The sequence below is a fragment of the Rhincodon typus genome, chromosome 2, assembly GCF_021869965.1.
Source record: "Rhincodon typus isolate 14 chromosome 2, sRhiTyp1.1, whole genome shotgun sequence".
NCBI lineage: Eukaryota > Metazoa > Chordata > Chondrichthyes > Orectolobiformes > Rhincodontidae > Rhincodon > Rhincodon typus.
Genome location: NC_063333.1, coordinates 66,758,334 through 66,780,765, shown reverse-complemented (window position 1 = coordinate 66,780,765; position 22,432 = coordinate 66,758,334). Strand labels below are relative to the sequence as shown.

Below are 22,432 nucleotides of genomic sequence, written 5' to 3'. Positions count from 1 at the left end.
TAAGTTACCCTCCCCCATTTTAGTACCTTCCTACAAGGTCCTGACATATCCTTGTTCATAACTATATTGAGGAGTTATGATCACTGTTTCCAAAATGCTCTCCCACTGAAAGGTCAGTCACCTGGCCAGGCTCATTAGCCAACACAAGGTCTTGTACATCCGCTCCTTTATTTGGACTATCCACATATTGTTTCAAGAAACCCTCTTGTATGCGCTTAACAAATTCCACTCCGTCTAAGCCTCTTGCTCGAAGGAAGTCCCAGTCAATATTGGGGAAGTTAAAGTCACCCACTATGACAATTCTGTTTTTATTGCATCTTTCCATAATCTGCATACACATTTGTTCCTCAATGTCTTGGTGGCTGTTGGGAGGCCTATAGTATAATTCCAGCAGAGTGATTGCACCCATCTTATTTTTGAGCTCTACCCATATTACCTAGTGGATGAGCTCTCCAGCGTGCCCTCTTTGAGTACAGATGTAACATTCTCCCTGATTAGTAATGCAACTCCTCCACCTCTTTTACCTTCCTCTTTATCTCTTCTAAGACAACAAAACCCTGGAACATTGAGCAGCCAGTCCTGTCCCACTCTCAACCAAGTCTCTGGAATGGCCACAATGTCGTAGTCCCATGTACTGATTCAGGCTCTAAGCTCATCTTCCTTACCTATAATACTCCAGAGATTACTACACTCATGCTGTTCAGTTTATTACCTAACTCTCTGTACTCACTCCGCAGGACCTCATTCCTCTTTCTACCTTGTCATTGGTACCAATATACATCACAACCACTGGCTGCTAACCCTCCCCCTTAAGAATTTCGTGCAACCACTCAGAGATGTCCTTGACCCTGGCACCAAGGAGGCAACACACCATTCTGGAGTCTCAGATGTAGCCACAGAAATGTCAATCTGTGCCCCTAGCTAGGGAGTTTCCTACCACTATTGCTCACTTGGATCTTGCCTGACCCTGCTGTACAGCAGAGGCAGCTGTGGTGCTACAGCCCTGGCTGCTGCTTTTATCCGCCCCTGAGAGGCTGTTTCCCCCCGCAGCAGTATCCAAAATGGCATACCTGTTAGAGAGGAGATAGCCACAGAGACTCCTGCACTACCTGACTGCCTCTCCTGGCGGTCACCCATCTACCTGACTAAATCTCTGATGTGACCACGTCTGGTGTGTCTATCACACTGTATGCCCCTCAGTGTGTCCAACTGCTGCTCCGACCAAGTAACATGGTCTATGAGGAGCTGCAGTTGGTCACATTTTCTGCATAGTTGTTAGGGACGCTGGACTGCTGCCTGATCTTCCACATCTGGCAGCAAGAGTACACCACTGCCCTAACTGCTGTCTATGCCCCTTTACAATAAGAAAGATAAAAGAATCTTACCATGCCTTTACCTTGCTCGTCTTACTCACTAAAGACCAGTATTCACCTAAGCCCGCCCTTATACCAACTAGCTGCACTGACTGATTCCTTAAATTACGGTGCAATCTTTACGAGAAGACCAAATACCCCCTCGGCTACAACAAACTTCCTAACACCTTCTCTTAATGTCTCTCCTTTTTTTGGTTCAACAAGGAAGGAAGGATGGAAACACTACAGTAATGTAATGTTTGGGGCCTAAGATTTCTTGACACTGAGTTCTTCCTCACTTCGCTGAACATTTGCGGTGATTGGGCCAACTTCTCCCAGAATGCTCAGCAAAGTCTGCCAGTGTCTCTGTTGGATGCTCTTCGTGCTGCTTATCACTGGGAGGGGGGGGGGGGGGGGGAGGGGGGGGGGTGGGGGGTGTGGGTGGCGGTTCTTCCTTACACCATTGAATGGTCATAGTGACTGTGCTGATTTCTCCCAAAATGTTCAACAGAGTTTCTCAGCGTCCTTTGCTGGACGTGTTCAAATGGTTAAATACGGAACTTCTAATATTTTCTAATAGACCTGTTCTGAGATATTATTACACACCTCTGGAGCAGGTGGGACTTGAGCCAGGGCCTTCTATCTTGGAGATTGGGGCAATGCACCATAAGAGCCCCAATGTTGAACTTGTACTGACTTGATGTTGTTCTCGAGTTTTGAAAATTGAAGATGGTTAAATGTGTTAATTAGGTACATAATGTGAAACTGTTTCTGGTGGAGTGTCCCGAACGAGAGAACACAACTTGAGAATTAGGACTTGACTGCTCATGAATGATGGTGGAAGCACTTCCAGAAAAAAATCTTAAATCTGGAATATTTTTACTCAAAAAAAACTCTTGGAACTGGACCATTCATTTATCTCAGCTTTGATATATTCTGGCATTTGTTGAGCATGTTTATTAAAGGTTAAAAAATTTAGGTAGATAAGAGGACTTAAAATGCAGATGGGCTGTGACCTGGAATGTGGCACTCAGCTCCTGACCTTGTTACAGCCTTGATCCAAACAGCAATAAAATAGCTGAACTCCAGGGAATGACTTTCCTTGACATCAATGCAGCATTTGATCAAATTTGGCATGGAGGAGCATTAGCAAACCTGGAGTTGATGGGAATCGGAAGGTAAGTACTCCACTGGTTAGTCATAAAAGAAGATGCTTGTTGTTGTTGGAGGTCAATCATCTTGGCCCCAGAACATCAGTGCAGGAATTCCTCAGGATAGTGTCCTATCCCCAACCATTTTAAATTGCTTAAAAAATCACTGGAAGAACTGTGGATGCTGTAAATCAGAAAAAAAACTGAAGTTGCTGGAAAAGCTCGGCAGGTCTGGCAGCATCTGTGACGAGAAATCAGAGTTAACATATTGGGTCTGATGACTCTTTCTCCGAATACTGCTTCATCTGTTATATCCATCATACGGACATGATCATGCCTGTACGATGTTCACCATTTGCAGCAGCTCCAATACTTAAGCAGTCCATGCTCACAAGTTGCAAGACATCAGCAATATTCAGGCTTGAGCGGATAAGTGGCAAGGAGTTTTCAGGCAATGACCATCTCCAACTAAAGAGAATCTAACTGTTACCCCTTAACATTCTCATAGGACCAGATGGTAAATGCAGGAAGGATGTTTTTGATGACCAGGATGTCCAGAACCAGAGGTCACACAGTCTAAGGTCTATTTAGGACTGAGACGAGGAGAAATTTCTTCACCCAGAGAGTGGTGAGCCTGTGGAATTCTGTGTTACAGAAAGCGGTTGAGGCTAAAACATTGAATGTTTTAAAGAAGAAGTTAGATATAGTTCTTAAGCCTAAAGGGATTGAAGGGTATGGGGACTAACTGGAACATGGGACTGAGCTGGATGATCATATTGAATGGCGGAGCAGGCTTGAATGACAGAAAGGCGTACTCCTGCTCCTACTTTCTATGTTTTCTTTTCAGTGGCATTGCCATTGCTGAATCCCCCATGGTCAACATCCTGGGAGCTTACCTTTGACCAGAAACTGAACTTAGGATTTGCTATTATAAATACTGTGATGACAAGAGCAGGTCAGAGGCTTGGAAATCTGCATCACATAATTCATCTCATGACTCCCCAAAACCTGTCCACTATCTACAAGGTAGAAGTCGAGAAAGTGATAGAATGTTCTCTTCTTCCCTGAGTGAGTACAGTTCCGACAACATTCAAGAAGCTTGACACCATTCAGGAAAAAGCAGCCTACTTGACTTGTACCACATTCACTATCTTGAACATTCGTACAGCATGGAAACAGACCCTTCAGTCCAATTCGTCCAACCAAGTTTCCCAAACTAAACTACTCCCATATCCTTCTAAACGTTCCTATTCATATACCTGTCCAGATGTCTTTTAAATGTTGTAACTGTACTTGCACCTACCACTGCCTTTGGCAGTTCGTTCCATATACAAACCACCCTTTGTGTGAAAAGGTTGCCCCTCATGTCCTTTTTAAATCTTTCTCCCCTCATCTTAAAATTATGCCCTGTAGTTTTGAACTCCCCTACCCTAGGGAAAAGACCCTTGCTATTCACCTTATCTATGCCACTCACGATTTTATAAACTTCTATAAGGTTACCCCTCAACTTCCTACACTCCAGTGGAGAAAGTCCCAGTTTATCCAGTGTCTCCTTATAACTCAAGCCCTCGCAGCTCGGTTACATCTTTGTAAATCTTTTCTGCACCCTCTCCAATTTAGTAATATCCTTCCTATATCAGGGCAACCAGAACTGGACACAGTATTCCAAAAGTGGCATCCCTCACTGCCAACAGCAGCCTGTATTCTTTACGAGTTGCATTGCAATAACTCACCAGGGTCCTCTGATGGCACCTTCCAAATCAGCAACATCTACCATCTGGAAGGATAAGGGCAGTAGATGCATTGGAACACTCCACCCATAAGATCCCTTCAAGCCACACATCATCCTGACTTGGAACCATACTACCATTCCTTCACTGACTGAGTCAAAATTGATAGTACAGTGGATGTTCCTGCATTTCTAGGGCTGCGCTTCAAGAAGGTTACTCAGCACCACCTTCTGTAGTGCAATTAAGGATGGTCAATATATGCTGGCCTCCACATCAGATGAATAAAAGGGAAAACCTAGTTAAATTGTAGATGAAAACAAGATCAAATGGATAAATAGTCACCTCCTATTTCTTCTATTCAAAGAGACACAATGAAAAAGTTGTCAATATTGAAAGAGGCAAGTTGTACTATTGTTCCTTTATATAATGACAATGTTCTTGATTTTGACCTGCACAATCAGTGCTGGGGAATGTATGGAAATCAGATTGATAAGATTTAAATGCAGAGTTTTGGAAGCATAAATGTGTTGGATGATTTTGACATTTGGGAACATTTGGAGGTCAAAGATTAATGATTGAGGAAGATGAAAAGGTCAAACTAAGTTTCATTTGGAGTTGGGTGAAGGCAATTTTGAATGGTAGGGAAAATCTGCTCACAATAGACATTGGAAATTGGACATTGAGAGGAAGCTTGGAGTTCGGAGAGGCATGTTTTTATTCAGGAACAGAAGATTATTGAGGGAAAATAAGGAAATAGGGAGAACATGAGTTGTACCGTCACATTTCTCCAATCATCTCCACTCCTAAGAACAAATTAATGACTCGTGTTCTTCTGAATTGGGTCTGTTTTGCGTTATCTCCAGTCATTCATTCATTCTGCAATTTAAGTAAGTTACGATGTATATGTTTGAATTTACTTCGAAAATGAAGGAAACTGACAGTTATTTTCTCTTCTTGCTGCTGGGTCATTCTTGGCACGACATGACAGGTTGAACAAATTTTAAAAGAGACTTTGGGTGAGTATATTTCTGTTGTTAGAGCATAATATGCAGTCCATTTTATTGAAGTTGTTGATGAGACACAGCTTATTAATTAGTAATGGCTGGGTAAACATATGCCTGAGTGTGAGCACCACTTAATGGTGCACTTCAAAGTGTGACATGCCCGGGTAATCGTTCATATAAAGACATGTTCTGCGATTTGGTAATGATGTGAAACCATATCTTCCCCTTTTTGATACATTAGCTGTGGATAAACCAATTAAGTTAAATGTCTGCATGCATGTAACAAGTCATGGTTTTCCTGATGTATTGCTGAATTGTGATTTGTCATGAGTTTATGTTATGACAGGTAATAAAGTAAGCAACCCTACAACTCCTGCGATGAATAGTGGTCCTGATACAAGAACATTTGATGATTATCTTTTGTCTTGGAATGCTGATGAGCCTTTAATTGGTATGTATTTTGTCCCCAAGAATTGCAAAATAAATGATCAAAATGTATTATTGCAATTTAAAATGGCTAAACACAGTAATAATTGTTTCCCTTTGTCAATTTTACTTCTACATCACTGACTGTAAAACACTTTAGGATATTCAGATTTTCTGAAATATGTTATGCAAGTTTTATCCAATGGAACTGACCCAAAACCCAACAAGCAGTCAATACTAAAATAAGACAAAGAGCTACAGATACCCTGAAGATCTTAAACAAAAACAGATCTTGCTGGAGGGCCTAGCAGGTCTGGCAGCAGCTACGGAGAGAAAGCAGAGATAATGTTTCACGTCCAGTAATCAAAGCTGAAACTGATATTCTGTGTCTGTGAATCTCAGTTTTCTGAAACAGCCATGTTGTGGTACTTTGACAAACACTTCCTAATAGTCCATATAAACAGTAATCATGGTACTCCATTAGAAAAATTCAATTATATTAGTTAACTGTGATCTGCTTATTGCAAATCAATGCTGTCTGTCTTTTCATGACTCTAGGAATGTTGAGTCCCATGTGTCTGTTATTTTTTTACTTGATATTTTTTATAAAACTTGATCCGTTCTCTGATGTTTAACTGACTGACCTTAATTACCAGGCGTTCTCTTCCAACCTTTTATAAATAAGGGTGACAGATTTTCAACTCTCCAATCTTCTGGCATCTACTTTGTTTCTACAGAAGATTATAATATTAGGAATAGTCCTGCAATGATATTTATCCTACTTCCTCCAGCGATTTGGAATGAAACCCAGAACTATTAGGTGATTTATTCCATCTAAGCGTATTCAGCCTTTCTCGTAGAAATATATGAATTTAGGAGTATGAGATTGGCCTTTTGAGATTGCTCCACAATTTGATAAGATCAAGGCTGACCTGGTTGTGGCTTTGACTTTCACTTTCTTGTCCACCCAATCTGTACTTTGATCCCTTTATTCATCAATAACCTATTTAACTGAGCCTTTATTAATATCCAGTAACCCTGCCTCCACTGTTCTATGGGGAAAAACGTTCCACAGATTGATGACCAAAAGGCAATAATGTTTTTCTTTTTATATATATGATATGGGCGTCACTCATTAGGTCAGCAGTTATTGCCCATCCCTACTTGCCTTGTAGAGTGTTGTTGAGCTGCTCTCATGAGTCACTGGAGCCCTTAGGGTGTAGGAACACGGGCAATATTATGAGGAAGGGAATTCCAGGACTTTGACAGTTACAGGCAAGAAATGGTGATACAGTTCCAAGTCAGGATGATATGTGACTTGGAGGGGAACTTGCAGGTCATGGATTCTCATGCATCTGCCACTCTTGGCTTTCTAGAAGGTGGCGGTTGCAGGCTTGGAAGGTACTTCACTGAATATAGAAGTTATGTTTACTATTTTCCTTTCCAGAATCTAGGGGATTTTGGAAAAATAAAACGTATTTTAGCAGCCTTTTTTTATATGACTGGGGGTGTGGGGTCTGTCAGAATTTAATTCTAACAATTTATTCAGTAATCCTTCTCCGATGATTGATTGTAATTATTTTACATTCCTTCCTGCCTTTCATATCTTCACATACAATTTCTGGGGTGTTATTTGTCTTCTACTGTGAAGACGAGATGCACATTGTCTGTTCAGATCTTCTGAATTTTTTTCTTTATTTTCCAATATTAATTCCTCAGATTCTCTTTATCAAGGATAAACATTCAATTTAGTTATTATTTTCGTTTTTAAATACTTTTATAAACCCTTCCTCTCTGTTTTTATGGCTTTCTGTCATTTTCTGAATATTCCATCAATTTTCACCATCTATTCCTTCTGTCACCTCCTCTTCAACCTAAATTTTATCAGTATTCCCTTTCAGAGAACAGACTGATGCAAATATCTCATGAGGTGCTGTACCCTTGCCAACTGCCTCTGAGCATAAATTCTATTCTTTATATCTAATAGGATCCACTTCACTTCTTACTGGCTGCTTATGAACCAGCCTTTTTGTATGCTCTGTTTATCAATCTTTCTTTAGTGTTCAACTAAGTTTCAACTTAGTGTTGGGGAGGTGATGGCCTAGTGGCATTATCATTGGACTGTTCATCCAGACATCCAGATAATGTTCTTAGGGACCCAGGTTCAAATCCCACTACAGCAGAGGCGGAATTTGAACTCAATAAAATCTGAAGAGTAAATAATAACCATGATACCATTGCTGTTGTCAGACAAACCCCATCAGTTTCACTAATGTCCTTTTAAGGAAGAAACCTTCCATCTTCACCTGGCTGGCCTACATATGACTGCAGACCCACAGCAGTATGGTTGACTCTTAACTACTATCTGGGCAATTAGCAATGGCCAAGCCTAGCCAGTGACACCCTCATCCCATTAATGAATAAAAAAAATTTAGCCTGGATTTTGCTTGAAGAATTCATCTGACTTGAACACCTTTTTGTTTACACAATAGTTCCTGCCTTTGTCATGTAAGGAGCCTGATTTTATTTCTCTCCTTTTCCTTCTTGTGTGAATATATGTAACCTGTACCAGAAACATCGTTTTCTTAAAGATCGCCCATTGTTCTGTTAAACCTGTTCGGTCAAACTTAGTTCATTTTTTTAAACACAGGCAAAATTGCCAGTGAGAAACCGTGTCAATATTTCAGATTGATGACCCTCAGACCATAGATTCCCTGTCATCTGATTCCAATCGAAGGTCTGCCATAAATTGTTTCTTGGTGTTCCCTGTTATGAATCTAAACTACATAATATGAAAATCACTGTTGCCCCAAGTGTCCCACCTCGAACACGTGATTCACAATGCTCACCTCATTCCCAAGAAAACTATTCAGCAATGCATCCTTCCTTGTGGAACCAGGAAAATACTGGCCACGGATGTTCTCCTAAACAGATTTCAGAAATGCCTCGTCCTCTAATTTTTTTTCCCTTTTTGTTTTAGCATTGTCCTAATTGTTACCTTAATAATTAATTTCCTACCATATTACAGTTTTAATCTCTCTCCCTCTGTTTGAAGACCAATAGAACACCCCAGTCAGGTAATCAAACCTTTCTTGCTTCTCAATTTCAACGAAATGGACTCTACAGCTCCCCCTTAAGGAATTCTGTCTTTCCAGGTCTGCAGTGTTTTCCATTATCCATATTACCACCCCACTTGCATTTTTTTCCCTTCCCGCTTAGTTTTTGAACATATTATGTTATATTATGCAAATGTTAAGCACATAGTTCTCACTTTTTAAGGCATGTTTCTGCTATTGCCATTATGTCATGGCCCCTTTTAGTAGAGTGTAGATAATTTATTAAGTTTTGCTTCTGGTGTATTCAGGTGGCATATGAGGAGTCATTCATGACCTCAACCATTGTTACATAGTAGTGCGCTACATATGCCTGGTATTGTGTGAATATCACACCTCTGCTGTTTTGTTTTCTTCCCTGCTGATCTCCTTTAGCCAGATATTTCCAACATGCTAATAATTAAATAGGTTGTCATACACCTAAAGGCACTAGTAGTAGAATGTCATGGATAGAAGGTCTGTTATTGAGTATGGAAGAAGAATTGGCTGGCAACATTTTTTCTTTTGGTTGTTTTATGAAGATTTTCTCATACTTTTCTTGACTGACAAAAATGAAGTCATCCCAGTTAACCCTGAAATGGGTAACTGTGGAGTCCATATAGTTGAAATTGAGAAGCAAGAAAGATTTGATTATGCGACTTGTGGTGTTCTATAAGCCTTTTTAAATAAAGGGAGAGAGATATGAAACTATATATGGCAGGAAATTAATTATCAAAATACCACTGGGGCAATGCTAAAACAAGAGGGGTTCTGGTACATAATTCTTTGAAGTTTGCCTCACATATAGACAGGGTGGTTAAAAAGGCATTTAGCTCACTTGTCTTCATTGCTCAGTCCTTTGAGTATAGGAGTTGGAAGTCATGTTGAGGTTGTTCAGCGCATTTGTGAGGCTTCATCTGGAGTGCAGTGTTCAGTTCTGGTCGCCCGGTTATAGGACAGAAATGATCAAGCTAGGGAGGGTTCAGAGAAGATTTACCAGGATATTGCCAGACATGGAATTGGAGTGTATGAGGTTGAGAGTTGACCTTATAGAGGTTTATAAAATCATGATGGATATTGATAGGATTAATGGTAAGTGTCTTTTCCTAAGGATGGGGAACTTCCAGACTAGGAGGCATTTTTTTTAAAGTGAGAGGAGAGAGATTTAAAAAAGACATGGGCAAATATTTTACAGAGAGGGTGGTTCACATGTGGAATGAACTTCCTGAGGAAGCGGTAGATATGGGCACAGCAACAATATTTAAAAGACATATGGGCAAGTACCTAAATAGGAAAGGTTTGGAAGGATATGGGCCAGGAGCAGGCAGGTGGGACAAGTTGAGTTTGGGATTATGTTCAGCATGTACTGTTGGACCAAAGGGTCTGTTTCTGTGCTGTATGATTTTATGACTCTATGGCTGTGTAAGATATGTCTTCTCTTTGAAATGAAATGGTATTCGTATTTATGAATGCTTCATGAAATATTGCTGTGATGTGTCTATTCAGGTCTCAATTATGTGATTGAATACCAGCGGGATGGGGGAAGAGACCCAATGTACGAGTGCACATTATGTGACTTCACAGGTTACCTGCGCATATTTGTTTCACACCTTGGTGGTATCAAACACAGAATGAATTACATGGTGAGTGTATGAGTAAATCAGAATGCCTTTTATGTGCTTGTTTTTGGGAGATGGGAGGAATTGACATGAAATGAAATGAGCCAAAATATAAATGAAACAGGAAAGGAGGGTAAGGGGTAAATTTATTTGAAAAGGGAATATAAATGATCAGGGAATAACTAGTTGTGGAGCAGATGTGGACAAAGATTATTAAAAATAAATTACAAGAAACAGTTAAAAATTGGTTAAACCATTGATATATGATTGCAAACAATACCAAATAAAACAAGGGAACAAGAGGCAGTGTTACCTTGTTAGGAATCAAATAAGGTGGTTATGTTGAGCCACGTGTACAGAAAAAAATTCATATTTTTAAAGCAGATCGGGGGACAAAAGGTGCTTTACTAACTGAAGGTAACTGACTTTGGAGAAAATATTGATGTAACCATTAGAAAGATTAAAAATAGAATCCATATGGGTTGGGACTAAAGATAAAAACGGGTCACTCTAATGAGAGTTGTTCACATCATCTCATGTTAGAAGGATGGTGGAGCAAGAAATATGAATTATTGAATTGCAAAAGTGCATTTAAAAACAACAGTGATTCTTGGGGATTTCAACTATCCTGAAATTAATTGGCTACAAGAGGGATAAAAAATTGGAAATTGGAACCAAATTTTGCATCTTGGCTGATTACATAGGGACAACTTGGCAGTGGCTTACAGTCGGACATTAAATTCTATTTCTCAATTGAGGAAAGAAGGCCATTGATAATCATTCAGTTACTTCTGAAGTGCACCTCTGTGGATGATTTGTGCTTTAATTCCAAATTAATTTCAATTCTGCTGTCCAGTTATGGGAATATGACGCTGGTGGCAACTTGGCTTAGTGGTAGACTCAAAACTTCCATTGAAGGTTGTGGATTCAGGTTTCATTCCAGGGCTTGAGCACATGATCCCAGTCCAGATTAAGTGTGCAGCCCAACAAAAATGGAGTCAATCGAAATCAGGGAGGTCACATCAAGCACATTGGAAAATAGTGGTTTTTGGTGGCCAGTCATCTCAACTCCAGGACATGGCAGCAGAGGTTTCTCAGGATAGTATACTAGGCCTAACCATCTTCAGTTGCTTAATCAATGACCTTGCATATATTGTAAGGTTAGAAGTGGGTATTTTCACTGGTTGTGCTGGGTTCAGTCCCATTTGCAGTTTCTCACATACAAAAGCAGTTTGTGCTTTATTACACCAACACGCGAGCAGTATTCAGGATTAGGCTGTTGATTGGCAAGTAATGTATATGCCATACAAATGACAGGCAGTGACCATCTCCAACAAGAGAGAATGAAGCATCTCTCTATGATATTCAATGGCGTTACCATCACTGAATCTGCACCGTCAACATCCTGGGGCTTGCCATTAACCAGAAAGCTACATAAATAATGTGGCTGCAAGAGCAGGTCAGAGGCCGGGGAATTCTTTGATGATTAACTCGCCGCCTGACTTGCCGAAGCTTCTCCACCATCTATAAAGCACAGGTCAGGCTTATGATAGTTTACTTTCCACTTGCTTACATCAGTGCAGCTGCAACAATACTTGATACCAGTCAATACAAAGTAACCCACCTCACCTGTCCACCTTATTTTTTTCACCTTTCTACCATTCATGCGCAGTCTGTACCATCTATATAAAACATTGCAATAATTTGAGATGGCTCCTTCAACAGCATCTTCCAAACCCATGACCTCTTCACATGGATGAACAAGGGCAGCAGATGCATGGGAGCTCAAACATCTGCAGGTTTCCCTTCAAAAAACATACTATCCCGATTTTGAACTATATCGCTTTTTCTTCACTGCTCATCAAAATTCTGAACTCCCTCCCTGATCGCACAATAGGCGTACCTATGCCACATGAAATGCAACAACATAAGATGGCAGCTCACCCATGTTTTAAGGAGGTTAGGGCTAAGGAACAAATGCTGGCCAAGTGAGTGACTTTTTCAGCCCATGAATGCAAATAAAGAAAAAAATCTATGCTGCATTGTCAGAGTGGGTTTTTCAAATGAGGCATTAAGGAGATGTCCTGTGTATCCAGTTTAGAACAGATGATTTTTCTGAAAGAAGTTCATCGACTGATTAAGTTGTGTACCACAACAGATTGATGGTTTGCTCTTCCAAGCTTGCTGTGTCTTCTCTGCCTACTACATAACCGGTAACATAATGCAAAATTTAGTTATTTGGAGCACTCGGGAATGAAAAACTCTGTTAGAATCAAGTTTTTTTCTCTATTTCTTTCCTACAATGAAACTACTTTTTGTTGGATCTTCACCAAACTAATTGTGTGGATTATATGTTTGTTGTACTATTTGATGGTGTGAATTCCATTGGCATTTCAATTGCATACTGTGCTAAGGGAATTTTATCAGAATTAGACAACTCACTTCAACTGTCATTTTCTTTTCCTTAGTCAAGAGAATATCCAGAGATGGTGAAGTGGGATGCAACTAAATTAAAGCAAGAGGAGTTGTGTCTTATTGTTAAAGAAAGAGCTGCTATTATTGAGAAATTGGAAGGGAGAAGGAGCATTAAGGTAAGTTATGACAGAACATTTGAATGGTAGAGGCCTAATAATAGCATTTAATGATATTTTTTCTTAACTTAGTGCCTGCAGTGTGTTTCTATTTTGTTTTTTGAAAGAAATTTTTACTGAAAAGTGACAAGGCATGACTAAATTAATGGACCTTTATTCAATCTGTCAATTGTGCTCCAGTGGGTTTAATGATGATATCACTGGCTGGTAGTCCATTTGCCCAGGCTAATGGGCTGGAAAAAAAGATTCCAATGCCACATACAGTAGCTGATGGAATTTAAATTAACTGAATAAAAATCTGGAAAGCAAAGTTAATCTTGGTAATATTGAACATTAAAACTCATCAAGTTCTGTAATGTCTTTGAGGATAGGAACTCTGCCATCCTTATCATGTCTGGGCCACTGGGCTGTACATCTGCAGCAGTAGGGTCGATTCTTAACTACTATCTTAATGAGCAAGCCACTTATTTTAAGGGCAGTTAGGGATTGGAAACAAAAGCTGTCCTTGCTAGTGATACCTGTATCCCGTGAAAGAGCAAAAAATAAATCTCCTAAATGCTGCAGTTTTTGTTTCCATTGGTCATGATCTATTGGTTAAAGATCTGTTTCATAAATTAAATTGTGCTCCCACACTAAACAAGTCTAAATTTTTATTCCCTCTCTAGTACCAGTAGAATTCTGAGTCTAGTCAGAAAATTGTTGCAAATAAATCACCACAGTTTGATTAATTTAGTATGCACCAGATTGATAGTAGGTCAGAACTAAGTTTTCCCTGTTTTTATGCTGTGTGGACTTTTGAGGTTGTTGGGGATGCAAAAGTCAGCATGTGCAGGACCTTCAACCAGTCACGCAGCTTAGAGGGAATGTTGGTTCAGAGTAGTTCCTTTTTAGATATGCTAACATTAATTTTTTTAATTTTTGTGCATTTAACAACTGACTGTGAAAAGATGTTTTGTAACTTTGCCATCTCTTCCAAAAGTACCTTTTAATTGAGTTACGTATTCATGCTTTTCCTTCGCTGTCTGTTGTCTGTGGCCTTGTAGTTTAGGGGATTGTCTCTTTGACACAGTAAATCAAATTTACTTCCAATTTTAAGCCACCACCTAAATATTGTAAGATGTATTGTGATGGCAATGGAATAATTTTTAAACTTGTGTAGTTGGTGAGTGAATTGAGTGACAGTATAAAAGACTGGTTTCCTGTAAGCCTTTATTCGGAGACCTAAAATTGAAATTCAGTTGTTTGCAGGCTTTATTTTTCAGTTTGTGGGTCTGTTATGTAATATGAATTAAATTTTCCCCAGCATCTGAATTTTGTTTTGTTCCAGCCTCCACATATACTACTAAGTTGTTTCACTTGATTTTCTGAGGGGTGTTTTTTTTTTCCCCAACATACTTGCCTCAACAATCTATGACCTCGCAGACTGAAATGATAAAAAGTTTCTATTGTCTCACCAGACCATAGGGCTGCTCTCTCCTTAGAATTTGGTGGTGGTTCAACCTGAAGGTCACCACACCTCACACGAGAAAGTGGTTGAGAAGGAGAATCCTTCATTCTATCCTCAGCTGGTATGGAAATTGAACCCACACTGTTGGCATCACTCTGCATTGCAAACCAGCCATCCAATCAGTTGAACTAACTGCCCCCCTGGTTTGATGGACGTATTATTTAAATGATTAGCTTGCTTCATGTCCGCTGTTTGTCAAAGCGATCCCATTACTACATTTTTAAAACGCACAGTTGCTAGATAATAGAGGATTTGTTTTAGCGGACAAGGTAACACCACAGAATTATTGTGCATAATAAGCATTCTTATCCATTATCTTTTATTATTTTGCGTTAGTTATTTACAGAGCAATAGGAGTATTTTTAATTAGCAATGAGAAACTAAATGATCAGTCTTTTTTTCTTAAACAGACAATTTTGAAGCAGTTTTGAAATACACATTTCAATCTTTTTGGTATGTAGCAAAGTTTGATTTTTAGGAAGTTAGAAACTGAGTGCTGCTACAATATGAACAATAATAGCTTTTTCCAATAACACTTGCAAAACAAATTTCTCCAGCTAGGTTTCTTAGTTGCAGCACATGTAAACGATACATAATGAAAAGAAAATATGAAATAGGTTATTTTTTTGTGACATTTATGGACATTGTGAATTATAGGTTATCAGAGGACAGGATCCACCTAGTACGATTGGCGTACTTAAAAGGGTTCCACTCCCAAGCAACGGTATGTATGCATTATCATTATTATTTCTGTTATATTTCAAATTCAAATTGAACAGATAGGAAATCATTTAAAGTATATCTTCACTGGTAATTTGATGAATTCTGTTGGCGTGCTCAAGTAGGTATCCCTTAGAATTTGAATAGCTGCTTTAATGAACTAAAACCATTTGCCCTTGAATTGATTCTGAATTTTACAGTGGAGAGATTGTGTGCTTTTTCTTTTATGGTAAACAACATCTTGCATTCGTAACAAATAGTTACTTCTAGGATTCTGCTGCTCATTCAATTCCGTTCTCTTGCAATGAAGTGATTAATTTGTCGCCTTAACTGTATTAAAAATAGTTTCAGAAACTTAACTATTTCATGCCCAGTTTAAACAGCATTCAAATGTGCTTTGGAAATGACATATATTCAAGTAAGCTGAAAAATATTCCACTTTAGCTTTTAATTCATTCTTTAATTATTTCTTCCAATAAAAAATAACTGAGAATAACAGATCAAATGTAATATCTTTGATTTGAACATGTTTTCATATTTATGTAGGAACCGATTTCACAGTTTTGTCTTAGTTTACTCATGCAAACTAGTTGATCTTCAGTTCAGTTGTTTGCAGGCTTTATTTTTAAATTTGTGGGTCTATTATGTAATATGAGTTAAGATTTCCCCAGCATCAGAATTTTGTTTTGTTCCAGCCTCCTCACATACTACTTAATTGTTTTAAATTATCCGAACATAAGTTGTGTTACCTTACTCGTACATCAGTTTTACCTTACCGTTGTTTAACTTGTGGCTATATACTGCAGCCGAACAAATTTGTCCATAGCGTGTAATGTTTTTGTAACATTAACCAATTTGTTTTGCTCTTCCTTCTGTAAAAGGAAGAATAAGTATCCTTAAGATTTTTCTTCCAGCTGGCCATAGTACAAATCCTCAACAGTCTATGTATTCACAAATTAACTCCTCAGATTCTAGAATGAATCAAGGTGGAAGCCTTCAAGAGGGAATGAATTCGCAAAGCTATGCACAGCATTCGTACCAGGAATATGGATCCAAAGGTATATTTTAAGTAAACACTCTGCTTTCATGGTTTCAGATTGAAGCTAAAGGGGATTGAACTGGTGGTACACAAATGAAAATGAGGGTTTGGGGAAGTTGAGGCAAAGATTATTTTCTTTTCTTCAAGATATAACATCAGGATATGATGGCTCATCCAAGACTGGGTGTCAGATAAGCAAACAGGTCTGTGCAGATGTTGATACTGCACTGATCAGCTCCTATTTTATCTTAGTTTACCCACCACCATATTCCTCTGGAAAAGAGGAATGTATGCATGATAATGAAGATTAGGAACTCAAGGTGATATTTATTTTCTCATTCTTTACTTAGTTTGAAGTTGAGACTCATTTAACATAGTCTTTGTATAGGTGCTACGAATACATCAGCTGAATCAATTCAGCATAAACCTGGGTATCCATAAGCAAATACCCTCAGAGTCATTAATTTTTAGAAGTCTTATATTCAATATCCAACATTTCTCAGAGGAAACAATGCCCTTGTGTTATTGTTGCTGGAACGTTAATCCAGAGACCAAGGTCATGGTCTGAGGACCTGGGTTTGAATTCTACCACAGCAGATGGTGGAATTTGAATTCAATAAAAATCTGGAATTCAATAAAAATCTGGAATTCAAAGTCTAATGATGACCATGAAACCATTGCCAATTGTCAGATAAACCCATCTGGTTCATTAATGTTCTTGAGGGAAGGGTACTGCCATCCTTACCTGGTCTGGTCTACATGCGACTCCAGACCCACAGCATACTGGTTGACTTTTAACTGCCCACTGGGTAATTACAGATAAGCAATAAATGCTGGCCTAGCCAGTGACACCCTCATCCCATGAATGAAAAAAATAAAACTTTGATCAGTTGAGACTTTAAATAATAAGGCAACAAGTGACAATCTCTGTAGTAACTCAGGAAATTCTACTTAAGTTATCGACAATATCTGTTAAAGAAGGGTAGCAACTTTACAGGTGTGTTATGCCTCTTAATTTCTGGTTCAGTTTACGGTGCGAGTTGATACTCGATTTCTCAATCTCTCTAATGCCTCAAGGGCCTGATTGGAAGTAGGATAACTTCAAACTTTCTCACACGCACATTAATCCCTGAAAATTGTTGCTTTGCAAGCCATAACCCATGGTGGGATTAATTACCTCTGGCCCAGGTTAGGCAAGGCTTATTGCTAATTGGGTAAAGGGATATATGATCAATCTCTCCAAATGGCTGTTAAGGGTGATGGACATTGACTAGTGTCACCTCCCACTATCTCCTGGCTTGTTCCTTAACTTGTCAGTTATCCACGGAGCCGTCCTCATCACTTGTTGCTGCCATTTTACTAAGAGAGCAGTTTGAAGTGTTCTTTTTCTGTTAAAGAGAAAAAAGGAGCCATATGCAGTCAATACCCAAAGATTGATATCCTTGCTTACTTGAAATTCCATTCAATCAGACACTTAATTATTGCTAACCACTTATTGTTGTTTGTTATCCTTAATACCTTAAAGGCAAATAATACAGAAGATATTAAAGTCTAAAGATTATGCAATTGCAAGCTTAAACACGTTGTTATAAAGTTAACTTGAATATTCGTTGCATCTACATAAATTAAAACACTAGTACAAGATCACAGCTGTAGTCACTATCCCTTGACAAAAGCTAACAATTTTGGAGTATACTATTTCTAACTTGTTCAGCCTTGGAAGTCTGGATCAGAAAGTAAACAGATCTCTCTCAGTCTTAGAGCTACGACTGCAACCATTAGGTTAATGTTTGCAATGCCATGTAACAATATTTTGCCAAATAAAAGTAACCAGAGTTACAATATATTACTGTACTAACCTCTGCAGTGGGTATAATTAAGCATAGTAGTATATTAGACTGATCAATAAATATATTTCGGTGAGAGAAGAAAGGTTCAAAAGGGATCTAAGGAGCAACTTTTTCATGCAGAAGGTAGTGCATGTATGGAATAAACTGCCAGAGGAATTGGTGGAAGATGGTAGAATTGCAACGTTTAAAAGACATCTGGATGGGTACATGAATAAGAAGAGTTTAGAGGGATATGGACCAGATGCTGGCAAAGGGGACTAGATTAATTTAGGATATCTGGTCTGCATGGACAAATTGGACCGACGTATTTGTTTCTGTGCTGTACAACTCGTTGACTCTATGGGATTAAAACTAAAATTAATCACAATGTCAGTTTGCCTACTACTCCTGTTCCTACTACTCCATAAAAAGGAATCTGAAGTTAAAAGAAAGAAACTGGAAATTTAATGTATGCACAGAAAACAATGAAATCATATTACATCTGAAAAGAAACTATATTAGAGTTATATTAAGATGCCATTTTCCTGAATATGCTTCTTGTTTAACAACAAAAAGCAATTTCTAATGCGTAAGGTCTGAACATAAAACTTTGAAATATTCTTTCTGAATTCCTTGAGTGACACAACAGTTGCTGTCCACTGTACTTAATTATATTACGCAGAGTTGAATATTACCAAGAAATGACATAGTTTGGTCAAACCTTTCTGTTTATATTCGTTAGGACAATTCACAGAACATACCTGACTGTCAGTCATCATTAATTGTTGCATTCTCCACGGCAACACCCCTACCAATCAGAGTCGGCTGCCTACTAGTCAGCACTCTCCTTACAAATGATATAACTATGCTGACTGTACTTGGTTATTTCTTGTGAATTGCCCTGTGTGCAAGCCAAAAATATCATTTTTCAAGAGTACTTAAGTTCTGTACTATGAGATGACTACTGAAACAAAATTTTCAATTCTTCTGTTCATATTTAGTTAAGCTATTTGTTTTTCCTTTCTGGTCAGGATGGGAAAGAAATCCCTCACGAATGGAGCAAGATTTGGTGGAAGACATAATGTACACAAGAGATCAATCACTGACAAGCAAGATGATGTATTCAGTTCCAAGACATGATGAAGGACAATATAGAACTGAAGTTCGATCTTCTGATATGTATTCTGACTGGAGAAGAGATGATAAAGACTTTTATGAAGAGAACATTGGAGTTATGGATCGATATGCAGACCACAGGAAAGATAACAAATCGCAATACCGAGAAAATATTTCAAGTGGATATACTGATTTAAAAAGAGATAGCAAAGAACAATATGTAGAGGCTAGTATTGGTTATGATGAATATTCTGATCACCGAGGGGGCCCATATGGAGATCGTTTACACGAATCAGCTGATTGGAGAAAAGTCCGTCACAAGGAACATGAAAATGATATCAGGAGTTCAGATAGATATTCAAATGTAAGAAGAGATGATCAGCTACGATACATGGATGATGGTAGAGGTGCAGACTGGAAAAGAGATGACAGAAAACAATATGAAGAGGAATACAGTGCCAGAGAACAAACTGGGTTGGTATTTTTTAATCAGAAATATTTTCTTTTACAAAAAACAAGAATATGAGCTGGTTTCAATGTCGCATTGTCAATTTAAAGATTGTGTCCTTTTCATGTGTCAGCAATTTCTAAGATCTGTGCATTAACTGAGTCACCTTGCTTGTACAGAGGCAAATGAAATATTTAAATCTTGCAATTCACAAATTGCAAATTTCAAATGATCACTTTATGATGTTAAAAAAAGGGAAGATTGCCTACTTAATCTTGACTATCCCTGATAACCCTTGATTCCCATGCCTAACAAGAATCTGTCCACTTCTGCTTTAGAAAGTCATTGGCCCCACCTTCACATTCCACCCCACCCACACGACTTTCAAATTTCTGTTGTTAAGAAAGTTATAATCTAGAATACAGGTTATATCTCCCTATTCTGGCAATCTTTGATGTGGCATCCTGTCTGGTGTAGTTCCAGTTCCGTTTATTTTTTGAATCCATTAATGAGATGTGGGTGTCACTGGCGAGGCCAGCATTTATTTCCCATTCCTAATTCTCCTTGAGAAGGTGCTGTAGGTAGACCAACAAGCTGCTAGTGGCGAGAGTGTCCCAGGCTTTTGACCCAATGACACTGAAGGATTGATGATATATTTTCAAGCCTGAATGATGAGTGGCTTGGAGGGGAACTTGCAGGTAGTATCTGCTGCCCTTTCCTTCTAGATGAAAGTGGTGTGGTTTTGGAAGGAGCTATCTATGGAGATTTGATGAATTTCTGCAGTGCATCTTGTAGATGGTACACACTGCTGATACTCAACGTCGGTGGTGGTGGGAATGGACTGCTTTTTCATGAATGGTGTCAAATGTTGAGAGTGTTTGGAGCTGCACTCAACCAGGCAAATGGGGAGTTTTCAGTCTCATTTCTGACCTGTGACTTGTTGATGGTTGACAAGCTTAGGGGATTCAGAAGATGCTATAGGATTCTAAGCCTGCAACCTTCTCTGTCGCCACTGTATTTATCTGGCTCATCCAGTTCAGTTTCTGATCAATGGTAACCCCCAAAATGTTGATAATGGGAAATTCCTTGATGGTAATGTCATTGAATGTCAAGGGGGGATGTTCTCTAATTGGAGGTAGTCATTGCCTGGCGTTTGTGCAGCATGAATGTTACTTGCCACTTGATAGTCCAAGCCTGGATATTGTGAAGTTCTTGCTTCATTAGACATGGACTGCTTCAGTACCTGAGGAGTCATAACTGGTGTTGAACAGTGTGCAATCATCAGTGAACATTCCCACTTCTGACCTTATGATGGAGGGAAAGTCATTGATGAAGCAGCTGAAGATGTTTGGGCCCAGGACACTACCCTGAGGAGCCCCTGGAGAGATGTCCTGGAGCTGTGACAATCATAACCATTATTGTAGAGAGAAATATCAAAGAGGAGGCTTGAGTTCTGTGTTCAGCAGTACAAATGACCTTTATTCAGAGTTTTCTTACAACACATGGGATAAGCTAGAGACAGCTTCGAACCTGGCTTTCACATGGGGCCCAGTTGCCCTCTTAAATACAGCTCAGATCAGAGGAGAGGTCAGTGACACTAATTTTCCCAAGCTGAATAAAACATTTTTATACCTTTCATGTTACAGTAATTACATGCAACATTGAATTGCATACACATCTAATCCAGCAAACACATAAACAATGATGCACAAGTTTATGGATAGCCCTAGGTCCTCCCATAATCTCGTGATGTCTACCAGATACCTCCATCATCTGTCTTTGGGATATCTTACAATACTTCTGACAGTTAGGCTCCTTCCCAAATAATTGCCAGCTGCACCGCCAATAACCTAAATATTTGCTTATCACTAAGAACTCTTCCAAATTCTCTACTAACTTTAGCACAGAAGGTTAGGAAGGCTATTAATTTCTAGCAATTGTTGTAAAGTCTTTAAAATCAACTCTAATGTAAATTGATGACCATTCTGTGAGACAGCTGACAAAAGCTGACAGCAGGAAACAACACCTATGTCACTTCAGCCTGAGAGATCCAACAAACAATCCTTCTGACTTGCAGGTGCAATGCTATTCTCATTTTGTAAGTGAGTTTTAAACCAGAGTTTAGTTCCTGAATGAATCTTTTACTATTTCTACTCTCAACACTTTCCATTACTAATTTTCTTTTCTTAATAGAAAACATCTATTCAAATTCTGCTGATGAGGGTGAAATTCAGTCACTTTACAACTTAACTGAGCTATTAAATGAAACTTGTTTAGATTCCACAAATAACTCGGGACATTACCACATCTTCACTTTGTATGTTGTAACCTGGCTCTGTCACTCTTCCCTTGAACATTGGATGTAAGAATTTGTTCAAATTATCCACATCTGCACTTAAACTTTATATCTCCCCAGTCCTGAACTCCTTTGCCCCCCTTCCTGTTCTGGTGGTCTTTTAGAGGTTGTGTTTACACATTTTATTGCTTTATCTTCCCTAATGTAGTCATGAGCTTCTTTTACTATTTACAAACATTTGCTGAAGGAATTCAACTAACCCTTTCACACTAGTTTGTTGTCTGCATTTCTAAATTAGAATTATCTAAAAAGTTCAGAACACTGTAGGATCAGACTTTTCCTTCTACATTTTACTAAATAACAAACTTGAAATCTTGGCTTAACTAGACCTTTCAAAAATGCCCCGTATTAAAATGTTTAGAACTGCCTGTTTACAGAAACCCAAGTAAATTCCTAAATCGAATCAGAGATAGTAGGAACTGCAGATGCTGGAGAATCCGAGACAACAAGGT

The 22,432-nt window shown here is 38.8% G+C and overlaps 1 protein-coding gene across 3 annotated transcripts in view; it reads left to right on the top strand.

Moving 5' to 3' along the window:
• The window catches only part of LOC109922836, a 66,551-nt gene that overhangs the window by 11,798 nt on the left and 32,321 nt on the right, over nt 1-22,432 (top strand). For 2 of the 3 annotated variants that reach the window (XM_048615173.1, XM_048615181.1), the window contains exons 4-10: nt 5,222-5,249; nt 5,584-5,688; nt 10,262-10,398; nt 12,843-12,965; nt 15,130-15,196; nt 16,161-16,250; nt 19,092-19,650. In XM_048615173.1, the coding sequence (XP_048471130.1) occupies nt 5,222-5,249; nt 5,584-5,688; nt 10,262-10,398; nt 12,843-12,965; nt 15,130-15,196; nt 16,161-16,250; nt 19,092-19,650 (1,109 nt within the window). Of the gene's footprint in view, nt 1-5,196; nt 5,250-5,583; nt 5,689-10,261; nt 10,399-12,842; nt 12,966-15,129; nt 15,197-16,160; nt 16,251-19,091; nt 19,651-22,432 lie in introns of all 3 variants that reach the window. The other variant, XM_048615178.1, reaches the window with a different exon arrangement.